Raw genomic sequence first — 16,392 nt, forward strand, 5'->3', positions numbered from 1 at the left:
TTCTGACGGGGTCTCTTATACTCCTTACATTGATGGAAAAGATTGATATTTTAGCTATAATGATTTAGAGGAAAGTGATGCTTCAGTCGGAGACTGTACGACTTACACCTCTTCAATCATTTCCTAGATAGCACAGATCAGCATCATGGGGGGTGCTGTCCAGATACTCGACGACCTCTGCGAGGTTCTCGGTAAGCTGGGCAGGGGGGAGTAGAGGAGGAGTTTCCTCCTCCGTGGCCTGCCTTTTTAGGGACAGCTCTGTGTGTCTGAGGCGGGGCTTTGGGGGAGTTTTCTCTCCCCCCCCCCCTCCTGAAGGTACCTGAGGTGTCCATCTCGGTAGGGGGGAGGAGGGGAGGGAAGGCCTCTTCTGAGGAGAGGTCAGGGGTTGTGGATGATGGGGCTGGGTCTGTGGTGCTGCGTTGGGGGGTTGATTCTTGGGGGGATGGAGGAGGGGTTTGGGTTTCTGGGGCGGTGGTGGACTGAGTCCGTGGGTTGGGGGGGAGCTTGTTGCTCCGGGTTGATTTGGGGGATTTGAAGGATTTGGTCTTGGGTTTGTGGGGGAGGGATTTCTGGGGGGGACTGGGTTGATGGGGAGGATGGTTGGGATTGGGTTGTGAGTGGGGTGGAGGGTGGTGACTGGGTGGGTCTTGCGGGGTTGGGGCCAGGTACAGTGGGCCTGGGGGAGGTTTTTGGCTGGGTGGCCTGGGTGGGGTCCCGGGAGGTGTGGGGTCTGGGGTTGGAGGAGGATGGTCTGGGAGGAGCAGGTGGGGAGGTAGGCTGCCCTTGAGCATCTGGGGATCTGTGCTCACCTCTTGTGGACGGTCCCACTCTGTTGTCATGTTCGATGTGGTTGACTCCATGTCCTGTGCCTCTCAATACCCCAGTGTAGGACCTTGTCCTCTAGGGGCATTCCTGGTATAAGTAGTCTCTTTCCCCGCAGAGGTTGCAGATCTTAGTCCGAGGACAGTCCTTGGACTCGTGCCCTGTGGCACGGGAGAGTCTACAGAACACTGCGGGGCAATCCTTCCCTACGTGGCCTTCTGCTCCGCACCTTTTCCAGGTCCGGGGCATATCCTCGTAATGGAGGATTCCGGGGCATGGGCCGAGATTGATGCACTGTGGCAAGTGCAGGAGGTCCCCCGTGGTGGCCTCTCCTGAGCTTGCAGGTGAGGGTCCACTTACCAGTCCAGAAGCCGTTGGCATCCAGGATCCAGGAACTATTTCAAAATTAAGAAGCTGGATGCCTCCCACCTCCTTGATGACATTTCCAACTTTATGCCAGACTTTTCTAGCAAACCTGCAATTCCAAAAAATATGAAGGTGTGTCCCCCCCCCCCCCTCAGAATTCCCTAGGACACTGGGCGGATCTAATTAAGCCCCTTCTATGTTGAAAGCTCCTGGTAGGCAGGCAGTCTCTCAAACTATTCCAGACCAAATCTATTTGATCATTGGAGAGTCCCGAGAAGAAGAATCTTTCCCATATTTCTTTGGATTTGTTCCCAGAGAAGTTGCTCACTAAAGCAACATGCTCCCCTTCCTTAATTTGTGCTAAAAAATTTTTGTGTTCCAACAAGGTGTTTTTCTCCAGAAAAGAGAGGTTAAATTCTCGGATGTATCTTTCCACGGGGATATAGTGCTCCATTTGTAAGGCTTTGTAATTTTGCATCCGGAACCAATCTTCGGGCAAAGAAACCTAGCTGGTACTTCATGAAATTAGAGATTACAGAATTCTCTTTACAGTCCAACTTGCTCACCACATACGCTACATACTACATACAATGAAACGTCTAATGTCTGGAAAACCTCTTCCTCCTAAAACTTTGTCTTTGTAAATCTCACTTCTCCTCAGTCTGTCCATCTTGGCATTCCAAAGAAAGTAGAAGCCAAGCTTGTTCAGCTTGGACAGTATATTCCTGGAAGGAGTAAAAATCATGGAAGTGTATAGGATCAAAGGAATGATAACTTGCTTTAAGATGAGAATTTTCCCTTCCATTGAAAGGGAGCGCATCTTCCACATATCAAGCTTTTTCCGAACTCTCTCCAAGAGGGATTCCCAATTTTTGAAGTTTGAGCAATTGCCAGAAAACCATACACCAAGGATCTTCAGGTCCAGGACTTTGGTGAAAGTTAGTTTGGGATCGACGTAGAAATTTCCAATTAAGATTTGATTTGTCCATATATGATTTTAAAGTTGGAGGCACCGCAAAACCATTCCAGAACTTTGGGCTCTTATTAAACTCCTGCTTTTCCTTGCGATGATAATGTCATCCATAAAAGCGACACATTTGACCTGTTCTCCGCTACTGCCTGGGATAAAAAAAAACGTTTATGACTTTGTCCTTTCTCAAGGCGCATAACAGAGGCTCGATAACACAAATAAAGGGGATGGGGTACAAGGGACAGCCCTGCTTGACCCCACTTACAGAGATTTTGCTAGAGAAATTTGAGTACAGACTGGAGATTTGGTTTCTCAGATTTACTGGGCAGCCTATTTTCTCCAGGACCTTGAAGAGAAAGAGGTGAGAGACTCTGTCGAAAGCTTTCTCAAAGTCCACAGACAGGAGGGCAAGACTTTGTCCACAATTTGCATGTGAGGGTCCACTTACCAGTCCAGAAGCCGTTGGCGTCCAGGATCCGGGTTGGCTCTCTCAGCACCGTGCAGAACCTCCTCAGGAAAGTCGCAATATGTTGTCCTGGGATGTGAGGGCTTCGCATCGACACCGTGACTCTTCTTTCTTCCCGTTGAATGGGCGAATTTGCAACGAAGTTGCTGAAAGGAGATCCGGGTTCTGCCGCCTTCACTTTCTCCCAATATTTTCTACAGACTTGTAGGGACACAAAAGTCACGTAGAATATTCCTCTGACCAAGGCTTGGATGGAGAGGGTCTCCACCTTGGCGAAGCCTTGGTCGATGACCATCTTCTTCCGAAACACCTCCGCCGTCATATCCGGTATTTTCCCGTTCACCTCCTTCAATTGGAGGATGACCGTCTGCTTCATCCAGGGTTCCAGGGGTCAATGCGAGATTTGGATTTGACGTTACCCCACGTATATCCTGGGTCTTGCGGATGACTGATTTTCCAAGTGTCCTGTAATTCAAAATCCAAGATTAGATTTTCTAAAATCAAAGATGTTTTGTCTTGTCTGCGGGAATGCGAGCCTGCTCGCTTTTCACCGGGGAGTACACAGTTAAAGTCGCCACAAACAATTTTTGGAGTGGACTGTGTGAGAAAAAATTGGATTGTACAGAAAAATTTTTCCCTTTCATGCTTATTTGTTGGAGCATAGATGTTCATGATTTCAAATTCCATATCGTTATATTTGCATTTGGCCACCAATGCTCTACCTGGTACCAGCTCTGTAAAACTTATGATTTTAATCTCATTACCTTTTATCATAATACCTACTCCAGATGATGGGTTTGAGTTGTCACCCGACCAAACTGATGCTCCTTTTGTCCATTGTTTAGTAATGTAGTTGTAATTGGGATCGTGCTCTAATGCACACTCCTGCAGACAAATAATAGATAGGTCAGATTTTCCAAATACATCAAATATTGTAGCCCTTCTTGCCGGGCTCTTTAAACCCCTAACATTCAAGGAGCCGATTTTGAATTCTACTCCCATCATGTATCTGAGATTTCTGAATCCGAACAAGCAAGGTCTGATACGAGGTTACCGGCGTCAGTAATTTGCTGACCCGTTAAAACAGGCATTGGGCTAAAATCTTCAATTAATCCAGTACCGGATCTTATTCCTGACACAGCCTCCCTTCCAGAAGGGGTTAAGGAGGATACCGGATCAATCGGAGGTGAGTTATCCACATTTATTAAAGCTGTTTCTTCTACTAATCTTTCCATTTCAGGTAAGATAGGACATTCATTATTTGTATTATCCACTATTAGTTTTTTCCCTTGTTTTTCTATGTTACCTTCACTTTTCCTCTTTTTAGAGTCTGCAGATGTGTCCATATCCACCTCCTCTTCACGCCTCGCCTGCACACCAGAAGGCCTGGACAAACCTGGAAGGATTTCTTCAGGTAAGCTGGAATGAACAGGTACATTAAGATCATTAGCTTGCTTACCCTCATCCGCCACCGGGGGCAAGTGACGTGGTCATTTGATCTGAATTCGGAATCATCATTAGATAATCTGAAAAATGGGGGAACCTAATGCTCCCACAGAGCCAATTTCCAATCTAATCTTGCCTTTTTTTCTCCTAAATGGATTTTGTCTCTCCAGAAATAAAGATAAAGCAAGCTATAGCCTAACTTGATGCAGTCTTGAACTTTAAGTAACTCCTTTTTGAAAAGGAGGATGCATCTTGCCTTCCATATGGCCATTTTCATGGAGTTAATGATATACCAGGCCAATCTAAAGGAGGGAGGGGTCAATCCCCTCACCAAAAAGCACAATTTCAAAATTGAGAAATTGGATACCACCTATCTTCCTTTATAACATTTCTAATTTTGGTCCAAACTTTCCTAGCATAATAGCAATTCCAGAAAATATGAAGGGGTGTTTCCTCCCCCCCCACAAAGTTCCCTGGGGCATTGAGCAGACCTAATCAAGCCCCTTCTGTGTTGGAAACTCCTGGTAGGCAGGCAGTCTCTCAAACTACTCCAAACTAAATCTATTTGCTCGTTTGAGAGCCCTGAGAAAAATACTCTCTCCCATATCTTTTTAGATTTAACCCCAGAGAAATTGCTCACTAAAGCCACATGCTCCCCCTCCTTAATCCTTGCCAGAATTTTTTTGTGATCCAACAAGATGTTTTTCTCCGATGAGGGGAGATTAAATTCTCGGATATATCTTTCAACTGGTATATAGTGTTCTGGAGGAGTCCATCTGTAAGGCTTTGAAGTTTGTGTCTGGAACCAACTGTATCTCCGGGCAAAAAAGGCCAGCTGATATTTCATGAAGTTGGAAATTGTGGAATTCCCTTTATAGTCTAACTTGTTTGCCACATAGGCTACGTATTTGGCGCCAATGAAGCGCCTGATATCTGGGAAACCTCTTCCTCCTAAAGCTTTGTCTTTACAAACCTCATTTCTCCTCAGTCTGTCCATCTTGGCATTCCAAAGGAAGTAGAAACCAAGCTTGTTTAGTTTGGACAGAACATTTCTTGGAGGAGAAAAGATCATGGAAGTGTACAGAACTAAGGGAGTAATGACTTGTTTAAAGATGAGGACTTTCCCTTCTATTGTAAGGGAGCGCAGTTTCCACAAATCAAGCTTTTTCCTGACTGTTATTTCACATTCGAGGATTGGGCTGTCCAAGAGAGCCCTTTCATCCAAAGAGAAGGAGCGGTCCAGCTGGTCAAGGAAATAGCTAACTAAGGATTCGTCCAAGGGTTTGTTGCTATAGAGGTCTTGGAAGAAGTCTCTGATTACCCTCTTCTTGTCTTCTAGTTTTTCTTCACCTTCAATCTTCTGGATGTAGTCTCTTCTTCCCCTTATCTTCTTAAAGAAAAAATTGGAACATTTTTCATCCTGCTCGAGGATCCGGACACGGGAGTTGAAAATTATGTGTCTTCCTCTTTCTTCCAAGACCTTTTTGATTTCCTTCCTGACGTTCCTTGCTTCGCTTTCAACCTTTATGCCGTACTTTCCAAGCAGAAGAAGAGATTGGAGCTTCCTATTTAGTTTAGAATAGAAGACTTTTGATTTTCTACTTTTTTCCTTTCCCTTTTTTATGAAAAAGGACCTGAAGAATTCCTTAAGTTTGTCCCAATGTTCTTCCTTATTGGAAATGCCAGACAACTTAGCCTTCCAAATATAATATTCTTTAGCAAAAGATTCCTTAGTTTCGGTGTCCTCCAGCAGTTGAGTGTTCAACTTCCAGTAGGAGGATTTTCTTTCTTCCGAGCCTAGGCGTTGTAGATGACAAGTCAGAATTTTGTGGTCAGAAAAGACAGATTCTTCTGTGTTGAAAAAATTTATCTTTAGATTCTTGGATATAAAAAAGTAATCGATGCGAGAGGTTGCCCGGGAGCTGGACCAAGTAGTAAAGTTATCCGCGTCCTTTCCAGAGGCAACCCAAGCATCGAGAAGTTCTGTTGCATTAGTAATATTTTTTAGAATGGAGGCTGAGCCATCTCTTTTTCGTTCGGAGAGAACATCACAGTTAAAGTCTCCTCCCAGAATTATGGGGTTTTCCCCAGTTAGAAACAATTGGATTTTTTGAAAGAGCTCCTTTCGCTCATGTTTTTTGACCGGAGCGTAAATGTTAATGCATTTGATTTTTTGGTTATTTTTTTCCACAACTGCCATTAAGGCTCTCCCAGGGTGAATATGAACAGTCTCAAGAACGGACCAACCATTTTTGCACAAGATGGCCACTCCGTCATTCTTGTTCTCATTTCCTCCTGATAGAATGACTTTTCCTTTCCAAAGCTCCTTCCATTCAGGGTACTCAGATTTAAAGCCGACTTGGCATTCTTGTAGAAAGATAATGTCATCACTTTTATTACAAAAATACTCATACAAAGTTGCTCTTTTCCGTGGGTCATTTAGACCCCGGACGTTTAAAGATGCTACTTTGAAGTTAAATGGAAAGCCTGGTGATCATAGGGCTGTTCCCTCCGCCCTCACTTGGCAGGCTTTCGACATCTGAGATGTGCAAAGCGGTAGAATCAGCTGGTGAAAGGATATCCTCGAAAGGTAGTTGACTTTCACCCCTTGGGGCGGTAGATTTTGTAATTCCACCTGCGTCTTCCTCCTCACTTTCCTCCTTTTTTTCTTTTGTATCTTGGAGTTTCCAACTCCATTTCATCCTCCTCGAGAGGAGGGACTGGGATGTCGATTTGAGGAGTTTCTGCCACTTCTGAAACTTCCTCTACAACATTTAAAGGATCAATTTCCTTCTCCTGACTAGGCTCAAAAAGAGATTTAAGGTCGTCCCCTAAAAAGAGGGGGGGGGGGGGGGGTTCACCTCCTTCAGTTGGAGGACGACCGTCTGCTTCATCCAGGGTTCCAGGGCTGGAACCCCGTCGGCGGTCTGGCGTCTTCCATTTGCCTCTGCTCCTGCTGCTGCAGCCGGGGCTGGTCTTGCTGGGGTGGAGGTGGAGGGTCTTTCTTCCTGTCCCTGGCTGGCTTGGGCCTGTTCCAGGTGCTTCTTCTTTTCTTGTTTCTTTGGGGCCATCTTCGCCTCGGTCTTGGACACCTCGGGCTTCAGCTGCGGCTTCGGCTTCAGGCTTCGGCTTCGGCTTTCTGGCGTCGGCTTCGGCTTCTGGCGTCGGCTTCGGTCCTCGGCTTCGGCTGCTGGCTTCGGCTTCCTCAGTGTCTTGCTGGTCGGCTTCAGTGGTTCCTCAGGATCTCTTCGCTCTTTGCCTTTGTAAAGGCAGTTGTGTGTCCACTACCGGGGTAGTGACACAAAGGTGGGGGTAAGGGAGGATCGCAAGCTCGTTCCTGGCAAGGGCTAAGCCTCTAACCCAATAGCAGCAAGTAGGTGAAGCCGAATTTAATCGACGATCCTACAGGGCCGAGTAGAGGGTACCTCACCAGGACCTAGTGGCTGGGATAGACCAAGCGAGATCCACCGTATCAACTTTAAAAAGTCTCAACACCCCTAAGGGCAAAGGCAGATTTTTTTTTTTTTTTTAATTTTTATTATGAAAATATAAAAAACAGGTAAGTATATACATAAATCAATTTTGAAATACAAATTTGTAACATAAATTTCCTTTTTTTTTTTTTCCAGGTTTCTTTGGAGAGGAAGAACATAAACTTGAATCACAAGGTAAGTAAATAAAGAAAAGTCCATAGTATAATGTCCACTTATGGAAAAAGGAGGTCAGATAATAAAGTAAATCCAGGATGTATTCTCCAAACAAAAAAAGTCCATCAACCGATGTAAGAAAGGATAAATCCAAGAAAAAGCAGACGGAGGCAGATGGGGCTCCTGCCCAGGAGTCCTTTTTGTAGGCCACCCACCTCGAGGGGAAGGGCTTGCCATTCCCATGGCCGCCTATCAAAAGACTGGCGTTGCCACTTTAAAGGAAAAGTCCGTAACTTAAATAGATGGGGCTCCTGCCCAGGGAAAAACAAAGGGTGTGCGGCCGCCTATTCCAGGACTGGCAATGCCACGCAAAAAAAGTCCATAACTGAAATAGAATGGGCTCCTGTCCAGGGATAACAAAGGGGAAGAGGATGTAGCTGCCTATCACCGGACGGGCAGCACCACAGCAGTATTGTACGCTGCAAGAAAGGAAGGCATGAATATCTTATATGTGCTTCTATGACAGGTGGCAGCAGTTAATACACGTAGCAATCAGCAGTTATTACTCGTAGTAGGTTTACAAGGATGTACATATTGGCAGTTAATACTCATAACTTCAGCAGTTATTACTTGTAATGGGTTACATCATCGGAGATGTTTATACACTTTGGCAGTTAAAAAAACATAGCAAAGCGTTATACACTCATAGTACATTTTAACAATTTGTATTCATAGCGGGTTACATCACCAGGATGTTAGGCAGTTAGTGCTCGTAGCAGTTGCCATGCAACTTTAACAGTTATACAAGGTAACAGTAGCATAACAGAAGTGATTTTACAAAAAGAGCAAAAAACTGCAACCAGATGTTAATACATTATGACGGTTGGTACTCAATGTACATAACAATTTCCATTTTTCAAAGTATTTATACATTCCAGCAGTTGATACTTGCAGTGAGATTTCAACACCTAGCGACAAATGTTACACACTTTGCAGTTATTACTCGTAGAAATTGCCTCATCAGGCAACTGCGTCAGAAAGATTATAAATTTTTTGCAGCTAGTACACAACAAAGAAAGTTATGTCGTCAAGATGTTGTACATTCCATAGGTTAATACCCAAGATGTAATATTTTTATCAGTTGTTGCTCGTATACACTGCATTACCAGATAACAATTATACACTGCATCGTATGTTTTCAGCAGTTGATGCTCATAGCACAAGATTACATCACCCAGGAACAAAAAGATCCTCTTTTTTGGCAGTTAATACTCATAGTTTTTAACGCCACTCAAAAAACCTTTATACTCTTGGCAGTTAGTGCTCGTAGCAATGTACCCCAAAAAGGCATTGACAAGGTATCATATATGTCAGCAGTTAATACTCATAGTGGTTTATAACAAACAGATGACAAAAGGATACATACTTTGAAACACTAGACCATATTTCCCTCCTGCCGGAGGTAGTGCAACCCAACCTTCCTTGAGGGTATTACATTTTTAGAGACAGAGACCAAAGGGTTTCACACAGGGTCTTACATATTGCCCTGCTAAACCATGGCCTTATGTATAGAAGGACCTTTAGTTTCATATAGCGCTTAACTGTACACATTATAAGAAGACAAAAAAGTTTTAACATATTATCACCATATTCAGAAAAGTGCAGGCAAGTATGTTGTTTTATCCATTTTCCATGAGAGAAAAGTTGATTATGACCCCTAACAAATTTTAACATCCAGATATTTCTTAGATGACACCAAAGGGAAAAACACGGACTGGCGATGGAAAACCAAAAACTTCATTACCCCAGTTTTTCTTGGGAATGTATCCCTCAAGATGTTCCTTAAAATGTTAGACAAGGTACGTAACCAGATTAGATATCATTTTCTCTATAGAAACATGCAGAAGAAACCATATTTCAATAGTAGACCAGGGAAACCAACATCCCTTATCCAATAACACGATTATGACCAGAGATCACAAAAAAAAATTTTTTACATAGGATCTTTTATATGTGGCCCTATTTAAACCATAGTTTTTCTATATACAAGAAAGCTTTGTAGACACACTTGGAATTCTATTTTGTTTGAAAGGAAAGAAGGAAATTTTAACCATATTTTTGTTTTTTCAGGTTTTTGTTTTGCCCTTTCCAGGGCCGGAGAACAAGAGAGGCACAGGTAAGTACACCCTACCTACAACCACACTAAGGAGAAGGAATCCCCTTCTTCCAAAATTATGAAGCCCTTTAAATATATTTTTCAACCTAAACACAAAGTTTTTTGTTTTACAGATGCAAAAGGAAACATAAACCAGGTAAGTTTCAACCTTATTTTCCTGATAAACCAAACCCTACCTAAGCCGGCATTCTTTTTTTTTTTTTTTTTTTTTCCAACCAAGGGAAAAAGAAAAGGTAAGTATTAGCATTATACATCATGCAAAAACTCCACCATAACCTGTTAAACATAAGAAAAAAAAGGTTAGTTATTACTTATCAAGGAATTCCATAGGTGCGCAAACCAGGCCTCCTTCGCTCTGGGCGTCCCCAGATTTTGACAATCCCTTAAGAAAAAAGTGAACATTTTACTCAGTGCGTATTTTACGCACTCTTCGGCCGGAATGTAATCGGATTTATAGAGGAAAATATTCCTTATTTTCCAAAGTGCGCATTTGAAGCAATTGATGGTGATCCATGCTATTTGCGTTTTAGAAGGAGATATTTGGGGCATGAACCCATACAGGATTACTAAGTGGTCTAGCTTTCCCAAGCCAGTTAGTTTTTTAAGGAGTTTTCCCACTTTTTTCCATACTTTTTGAGCATATGGACAGTTCCAAAAGACGTGCAAGATGGTCTCATCTATATTGCATTCTGATCTAGGGCACTTGGCCCGAGCTACTATTCCTCTTTAATGTTGGAAGGCCCTAGTGGCCAGACATTCGTGCACGGTCTGCCATGCAACGTCCTTTAACTCATTGGACAAATAATTTTTGTTTGTCATCTCCCATATACTTTTTGATTTAATTTCACCAAAGTTTGAGACGGGTGTTACGATGTCTATTTGAAGTAGCTTTTTGAGAGATTGGTAATTTTTTAGGGATGACGGCTCCATATGCTTTAAGTCATGATCAATAATGAACTTTTCCAAAATTATATATTGTTTTGGAGGTGTTATTAGAATTGGAGTGGTCTGTTCCGGCCTATACCAGTTTCTCCTTCTAAAAATGTGACCGGCTGCATATTTCAAGAACAGATTCCAATAGTTGGACTTATCGATTAAACATTTGAAGCAAAGGGAGAAGTAGCTGCCCCATAGCGCCACTCTCAAGTTGGGCATTTCTTTTACCCCCTTTGTTTTTGACTTTCTGCATGGTCTCCCTCTTGACTCTCTCTGCAGAAGAATTCCAAGTGAATCTATACATAATCTTATTGAGTTGTCACATCACTGTATTATTGGGAGGAAAAACCAAACTTAGGTATAGCAGTTGCGGCAGCAGTACAGATTTTGTGATTAATACCTTACCCTCCAAGGTTAATTTTCTTAGCCTCCAAAAGGCCGTTTTTTGGGCTAATTTGAACTTAATTTTTTCCCAATTTAGGGCTCCGTTGTTGTTCCTGTCAAACATAACACCTAAAATTTTGATTACCTCTACTGACCGGATGTTGATGTTGCCTTTGACCCATTCACCTATCGTGAGGCATTCGCACTTCTCCAGGTTGAGTTGGAAACCTGAGCCCAAACAGAAAATTTTGGTAAGTAATAGCATTTTGTTAATTTCCATCTCTGAGGTACATAACATAACCACATCATCCATGTATGCTACGGTTTTTGCTGCCACTCCACCCCCTCCCGGGAGGGAGACTCCTCTTACTGCTTTGGTCTTTCTTACCAGTGCCAAAAGGGGTTCCAAAGAGCACACAAACAGCAGAGGGGAGAGCGGGCAGCCCTGCTTGACTCCGGATCTTAAAGGAATTGGTTCCGATAAATAGCCATTAACCAGCACTTGGCTGGTAGCCTGTTCATAAAGGGAAAAAATATTTTGGATAAAATTAGCAGGTAAGTTCATTTTGTTCAGTACGGCCCAAAGGAGGTCATGGGAGACTCGATCAAAGGCTTTAGAAAAATCAAGTGATAGGAGGGCAATTTTTTGGTCTCTCTCTTTTTGGTACCATATGAGATCTCGCAAAAAATTCAAGTTGTCCTGAGCACTCCTACCAGGAACACCACAAGATTGGTTTATATGAATGATTTTGTGTGTCACTTCCTTCAGCCTTTCTACTAAAATTTTGGCAAAGAATTTGTAGTCACAGTTAAGTAGTGTGATGGGCCTCCAGTTTTCGAGTGTTTCTAAATTACCTTTTTTTGGTATGAGCGTGACTATTCCTTTCCTCCAAGAAGCAGGTAGCGTGTTCTTTCCTGCGACTAGCTGGAAAACAGATAAAAGGTCATCTTTCAACAAATACCAAAATTCCTCATAGTATTCTTTGGGGAGACCATCATTGCCTGGACACTTATTCTTTTCACAGCTTTTAATGATCTTATAAATCTCTTTTTCCGTTATTTGGTCTACTAGAATTTGTTGGTCCTCCTTCCCCAAACCTAATTCCAAATTCTTTAGGCAGTCTGCCATTATGTTGGGGTCTACAGATTTTTTACTAAAGAGATTCTGATAAAAAAGATGTGCTTCTCTGAGCATCTCCTCGTTAGTAGTGGCAGTGTTAATTTTTTTAATTGATTGTTTGCTCCCAACTACTTTTTTAAAGAAAAAACGGGAGCATTTCTCATCCGATTCCAAAATTTTAACCTTGGTGTTATATATAATTTGTTTGCCCCTCTCGTTAATCTCTTTTTTAATTTGGGATTTTAAATTGTTGATTTGTACGCTCATGTCTATGCCTTTGTTTTGCAGTTTAATAAATGTAGCTGTGCGTTTAAATTTTTATACCATTTTAGTTGTTTTTTTACCTCCTGTTTACTTTCCCTGATGAAAAAGGATTTGGTTTGGGCCTTGACCCAATCCCACCAATCTGTGATACTTAAGAATTTGTCTTTGTACTTTTGGTAAGTATTGTATTGCTTTTCATACCTTTCCCTAATTTCTTTTTTCTCCAGAATTGATGTGTTTAGCCTCCAGATCCCGCGGCCGCTACTCAAAACAGGTAAGTTGATTTTGACAGTTAATAATTTGTGGTCAGACAAGATGTTATTGCAAATCTCTGCATCCATAAGGTGTATCATTTTACTTACAAAGACGTAATCTATGCGAGATTGAGATCTGATATTGCCCCACGTGTATCCTGGATCTTGCGGGTGACAAATCCTCCAAGAATCCTGAAACTCAAAGTCTGAGATTAGATTTTTTAGAGTTAAAGAGGTTTTATCGTACCTGCGGGTGTGCGAGCCTGCTCGTTTTTCACCAGGGAGTATGCAATTGAAATCCCCACACACAATTTTGGGGGTGGACTGCGTAAGGAAGACCTGGATTGTATGAAAAAAACTTTCTCTTTCGTGTTTGTTGGTTGGGGCGTAGACATTCATTATTTCGAATTCCATGTCATTGTAGATGCATTTAACCATCAAAGCTCTACCTGGAACTAATTCTGAAAAATTGAGAATTTTTATTCCGTTACCTTTAATCATGATGCCGACTCCTGTTGAGGGGTTTGAATTGTCACCTGACCAAAATGACGTTCCGTTGGTCCATTGGTTAGTGATGTAACTGTAGTTAGGGTCATGCTCTAGTGCGCATTCCTGTAAGCAGATGACAGACAAATCAGAATTTTCAAAGACATTGAATATTGCAGCCCTTCTGGCCGGGCCTTTTAAACCCCTGACATTCAAGGAGCCTATTTTTAGTTCGACTCCCATCATGAACTTGAGGCATCAGAGTCCGAGCAGGCAAGATCAGTAACGAGATTTCCGGCGTCAGTAGTTTGCTGACCCGTTAGGTTAGGCGTAGGACTATAGTCCTCTATGAGTCCAGTACCGGACTCAAATACATTTCCAGAGGGAGGTAAGGAAGATGCAGAATCGATTAGAGGTAAGTTGATCAAAGCAGTTTCCTCTGCTAACCTTTCCATCTCAGGAAGAATGGGACAGTCATTGTTTGTGTTATCAACTATTAACTTTTTACCTTGTTTCTCTAGGTTACCTTCATTTTTTCTTTTTTTAGAATCCGGGGATGTGTCCATGTCCACCTCCTCCTCACGCCTCGGCCACACACCGGGGGGTATGGGCAAAACTGGAGGGATTTCAACAGGTAAGCTGGAAGGGGTGGGAAGAATGGGTACAGTGGGGTCATTTACCTGCTCACCCTCATCCGCCATCGGGGGCGGTATGTCCGCTCTTTCCTTCAGTGCCGGAAGGTTATCCTGTGCTGGTTCTACAGCAGTTGGTGCCCGGGATTCGCCCGCTCTGTTCATCCTGCGTTCCTCTGCCGCAATAACAAATTCAGGTAAGGATTTGGCAGCCTGAGCATAAGACTTCCTTGCGGTGCATTCCCTAAAGGAGTGTCCCGCCTCTCCACAACTATTGCATTTTATCTGATTTGTGCAATCTTTGGCCAGATGACCTTTCTGGCCGCATTTCCTGCATGTCGGGATCTCTTTGTTAGGACAGTTTTCCATGGTGTGCCAATACTCCTTGCACAATCTACAATATTTGGGCATACCCTTATAGTGCAAAAAAATTCTGTCCCTTCCCATCAGGATGGCCGAGGGGAGATGAAAAACCCCTCCAGGGCTGGTAGGGTCCGGTTTTAACACTGCTTTAAATAGGAATTTCCCGTTCCAAATGCCGTAACTGTTTGTTTCCCTCATAACAAAACGGATTTTATAGCACATTTTTGAAAGGGTGAAAAGGATGTCTTCAGGTTGTAAATACGGATTGTGTACAGTTACGGACAGTGCAATCTCCCCACCAGTATAGAGGGGGACAAAATCTAAACCATTACATTCAGGGCTATCAATATTTTTTGCCACTCTGTCATAGAAAGCGTTACAAGAACACTGGTCAGTAAAGGTCAAATAAAATTCGTTACCTTTCCTTTCTTGCAGGTACAGAACTGATTCAAGGTTGACCTCCAACTTTTGGACAAAAAGCACTTCCACCAGCTCCTTCAGATCCACAGGACGACTTCTGGCGACGATTTTAAAAGAATTTGTAATCCTCGGTTCTCCTGGACCAGGACCTCTGATGCAGCCTCCATCACTCTCCATATTTGCATATGCAAATCACCTAAACGAACAAGAAGAAAAAAAACCATACAGTCCAATGAAGGGCTCTATGGCGATCGATTCTCTGGGTTTTCAGGCAGTGTCTACCCCAATAGCAGCAAGGGGGGAACCCGCAGGAACCCCCCAAGGCCGAGGCGGCTGGTGCCTTACTGACAAGCTCTTTTGACTTTGATACGAATAAAATCCGATTGAAGCCAAAAGGCCGAGAAGCGATCTTGCAGGTAAAGAATGGTTTCCAAATTCATCCCCAGCTTTCCAACAAGAACAACTTCAACCAGCTCCTTCAAGTCCACCGGTGTGCTTCTGGCGACGATTTTAAAAGAATTAGTTATCCTCGGCTCTCCTGGGCAAGGACCACGAATGTACCCGCCTCTCCTCTCGCTCTCCATATTTGCATATGCAAATCACCTAAAAAAAGGAAGCAAAAAAAAACCATACAACCCAATGAAGGATTCTATGGGGATTGCTCTCTACGCTTTCGGGTGGCGCCTACCCCAATAGCAGCATGGGAGGAACCCGAAGGAACCTCCCAAGGCCGAGGCGGCTGGAACCCTACTCACTAGCTCAATTGGCTAAGAAACAAGTTACACTTGATCTTAGCCAAAAGGCCGAGAAGCGATAACCCATTAAGGGCCCCCAAGTGGGCCTGCCCCCGTGGGCCCAGTATGGGCCGGTCGTAGTGAGAGGAGAGGCCACCTGTGTTTCCCAGATGCCCAGGCACACCTGGCTGGCAGGTGCCCGCCTCAGCATCCGCCTGTTTTGCAGTCCCCGCCTCCAAACGCCAGTCCGCCCGGGCACCGCCGCTCCAAGGACAGAGCGTTGGTGGGCTTAAACCTGGGCTGCTATGCTTCAAGCAAGCAGGGGAGGGAGGGCTTGCTTGTTTGCATGCCTGAAGCATTCGTCTGAGGTGGATCCCAAATCTCCAAGGCCAAAGGTTTGCCAGTCAGATGTGACATTTGCAGCCATTTCTTGCCATTTCTTGCTGAGGATTTTGTCTTGTTCTGTCTTTGGAGTACCATGTAAGAGAGTTGCACCACTCCTGGAAGCACTGCAATACCAGGGCGATGCGTGGAGTGGACCGAGCAAGCTCTACTTCCATCTCCCAGTTCTAAAAATCCATTTAATATATTGTCCCCAGATCGGGGACGTATCAGATATTAAACTGATAAGAACAGATTTTTTTTTTTTAATTTTTATTAAGATTGGCACGACTTCCCTCGGCTCAGCCAAAGGGCTGAACGTTCATCATCATAAAAACCATTTATTTTAAAACGAAATTTACAAAATTTGAAATAATACAAAAGAAACATTTTTCATAAACAAATAATTTTATACATACAATAATATTCTTATTTATCTATTTCAAAACAAAAAACATCTTAACCCTCAAAAGACACCAAAACCTTTACATTTACATATTCTCAACACAAAACCTAACCAAAACC

General features: G+C 43.3%; 1 protein-coding gene and 1 non-coding gene across 2 annotated transcripts; both read right to left on the minus strand.

The window, feature by feature from the left end:
• Positions 1 to 378: 378 nt before the first annotated feature.
• On the minus strand, positions 379 to 13,250 carry LOC140344872 (uncharacterized). Its single transcript, XM_072432067.1, is given in 5 exon segments — positions 379 to 1,159; positions 2,573 to 2,967; positions 6,932 to 7,354; positions 11,602 to 11,727; positions 12,960 to 13,250. Coding segments are annotated over 5 exon segments (2,016 nt in total).
• Positions 13,251 to 15,970: 2,720 nt separating this feature from the next.
• Positions 15,971 to 16,150, minus strand: LOC140344873 (U2 spliceosomal RNA). The gene has a single exon (XR_011923692.1). It is a non-coding gene; the product is annotated as a U2 spliceosomal RNA (small nuclear RNA).
• Between the last annotated feature and the right edge of the window lie 242 nt (positions 16,151 to 16,392).

The sequence above is a fragment of the Pyxicephalus adspersus genome, unplaced genomic scaffold, assembly GCF_032062135.1.
Source record: "Pyxicephalus adspersus unplaced genomic scaffold, UCB_Pads_2.0 Sca114, whole genome shotgun sequence".
Lineage (NCBI taxonomy): Eukaryota > Metazoa > Chordata > Amphibia > Anura > Pyxicephalidae > Pyxicephalus > Pyxicephalus adspersus.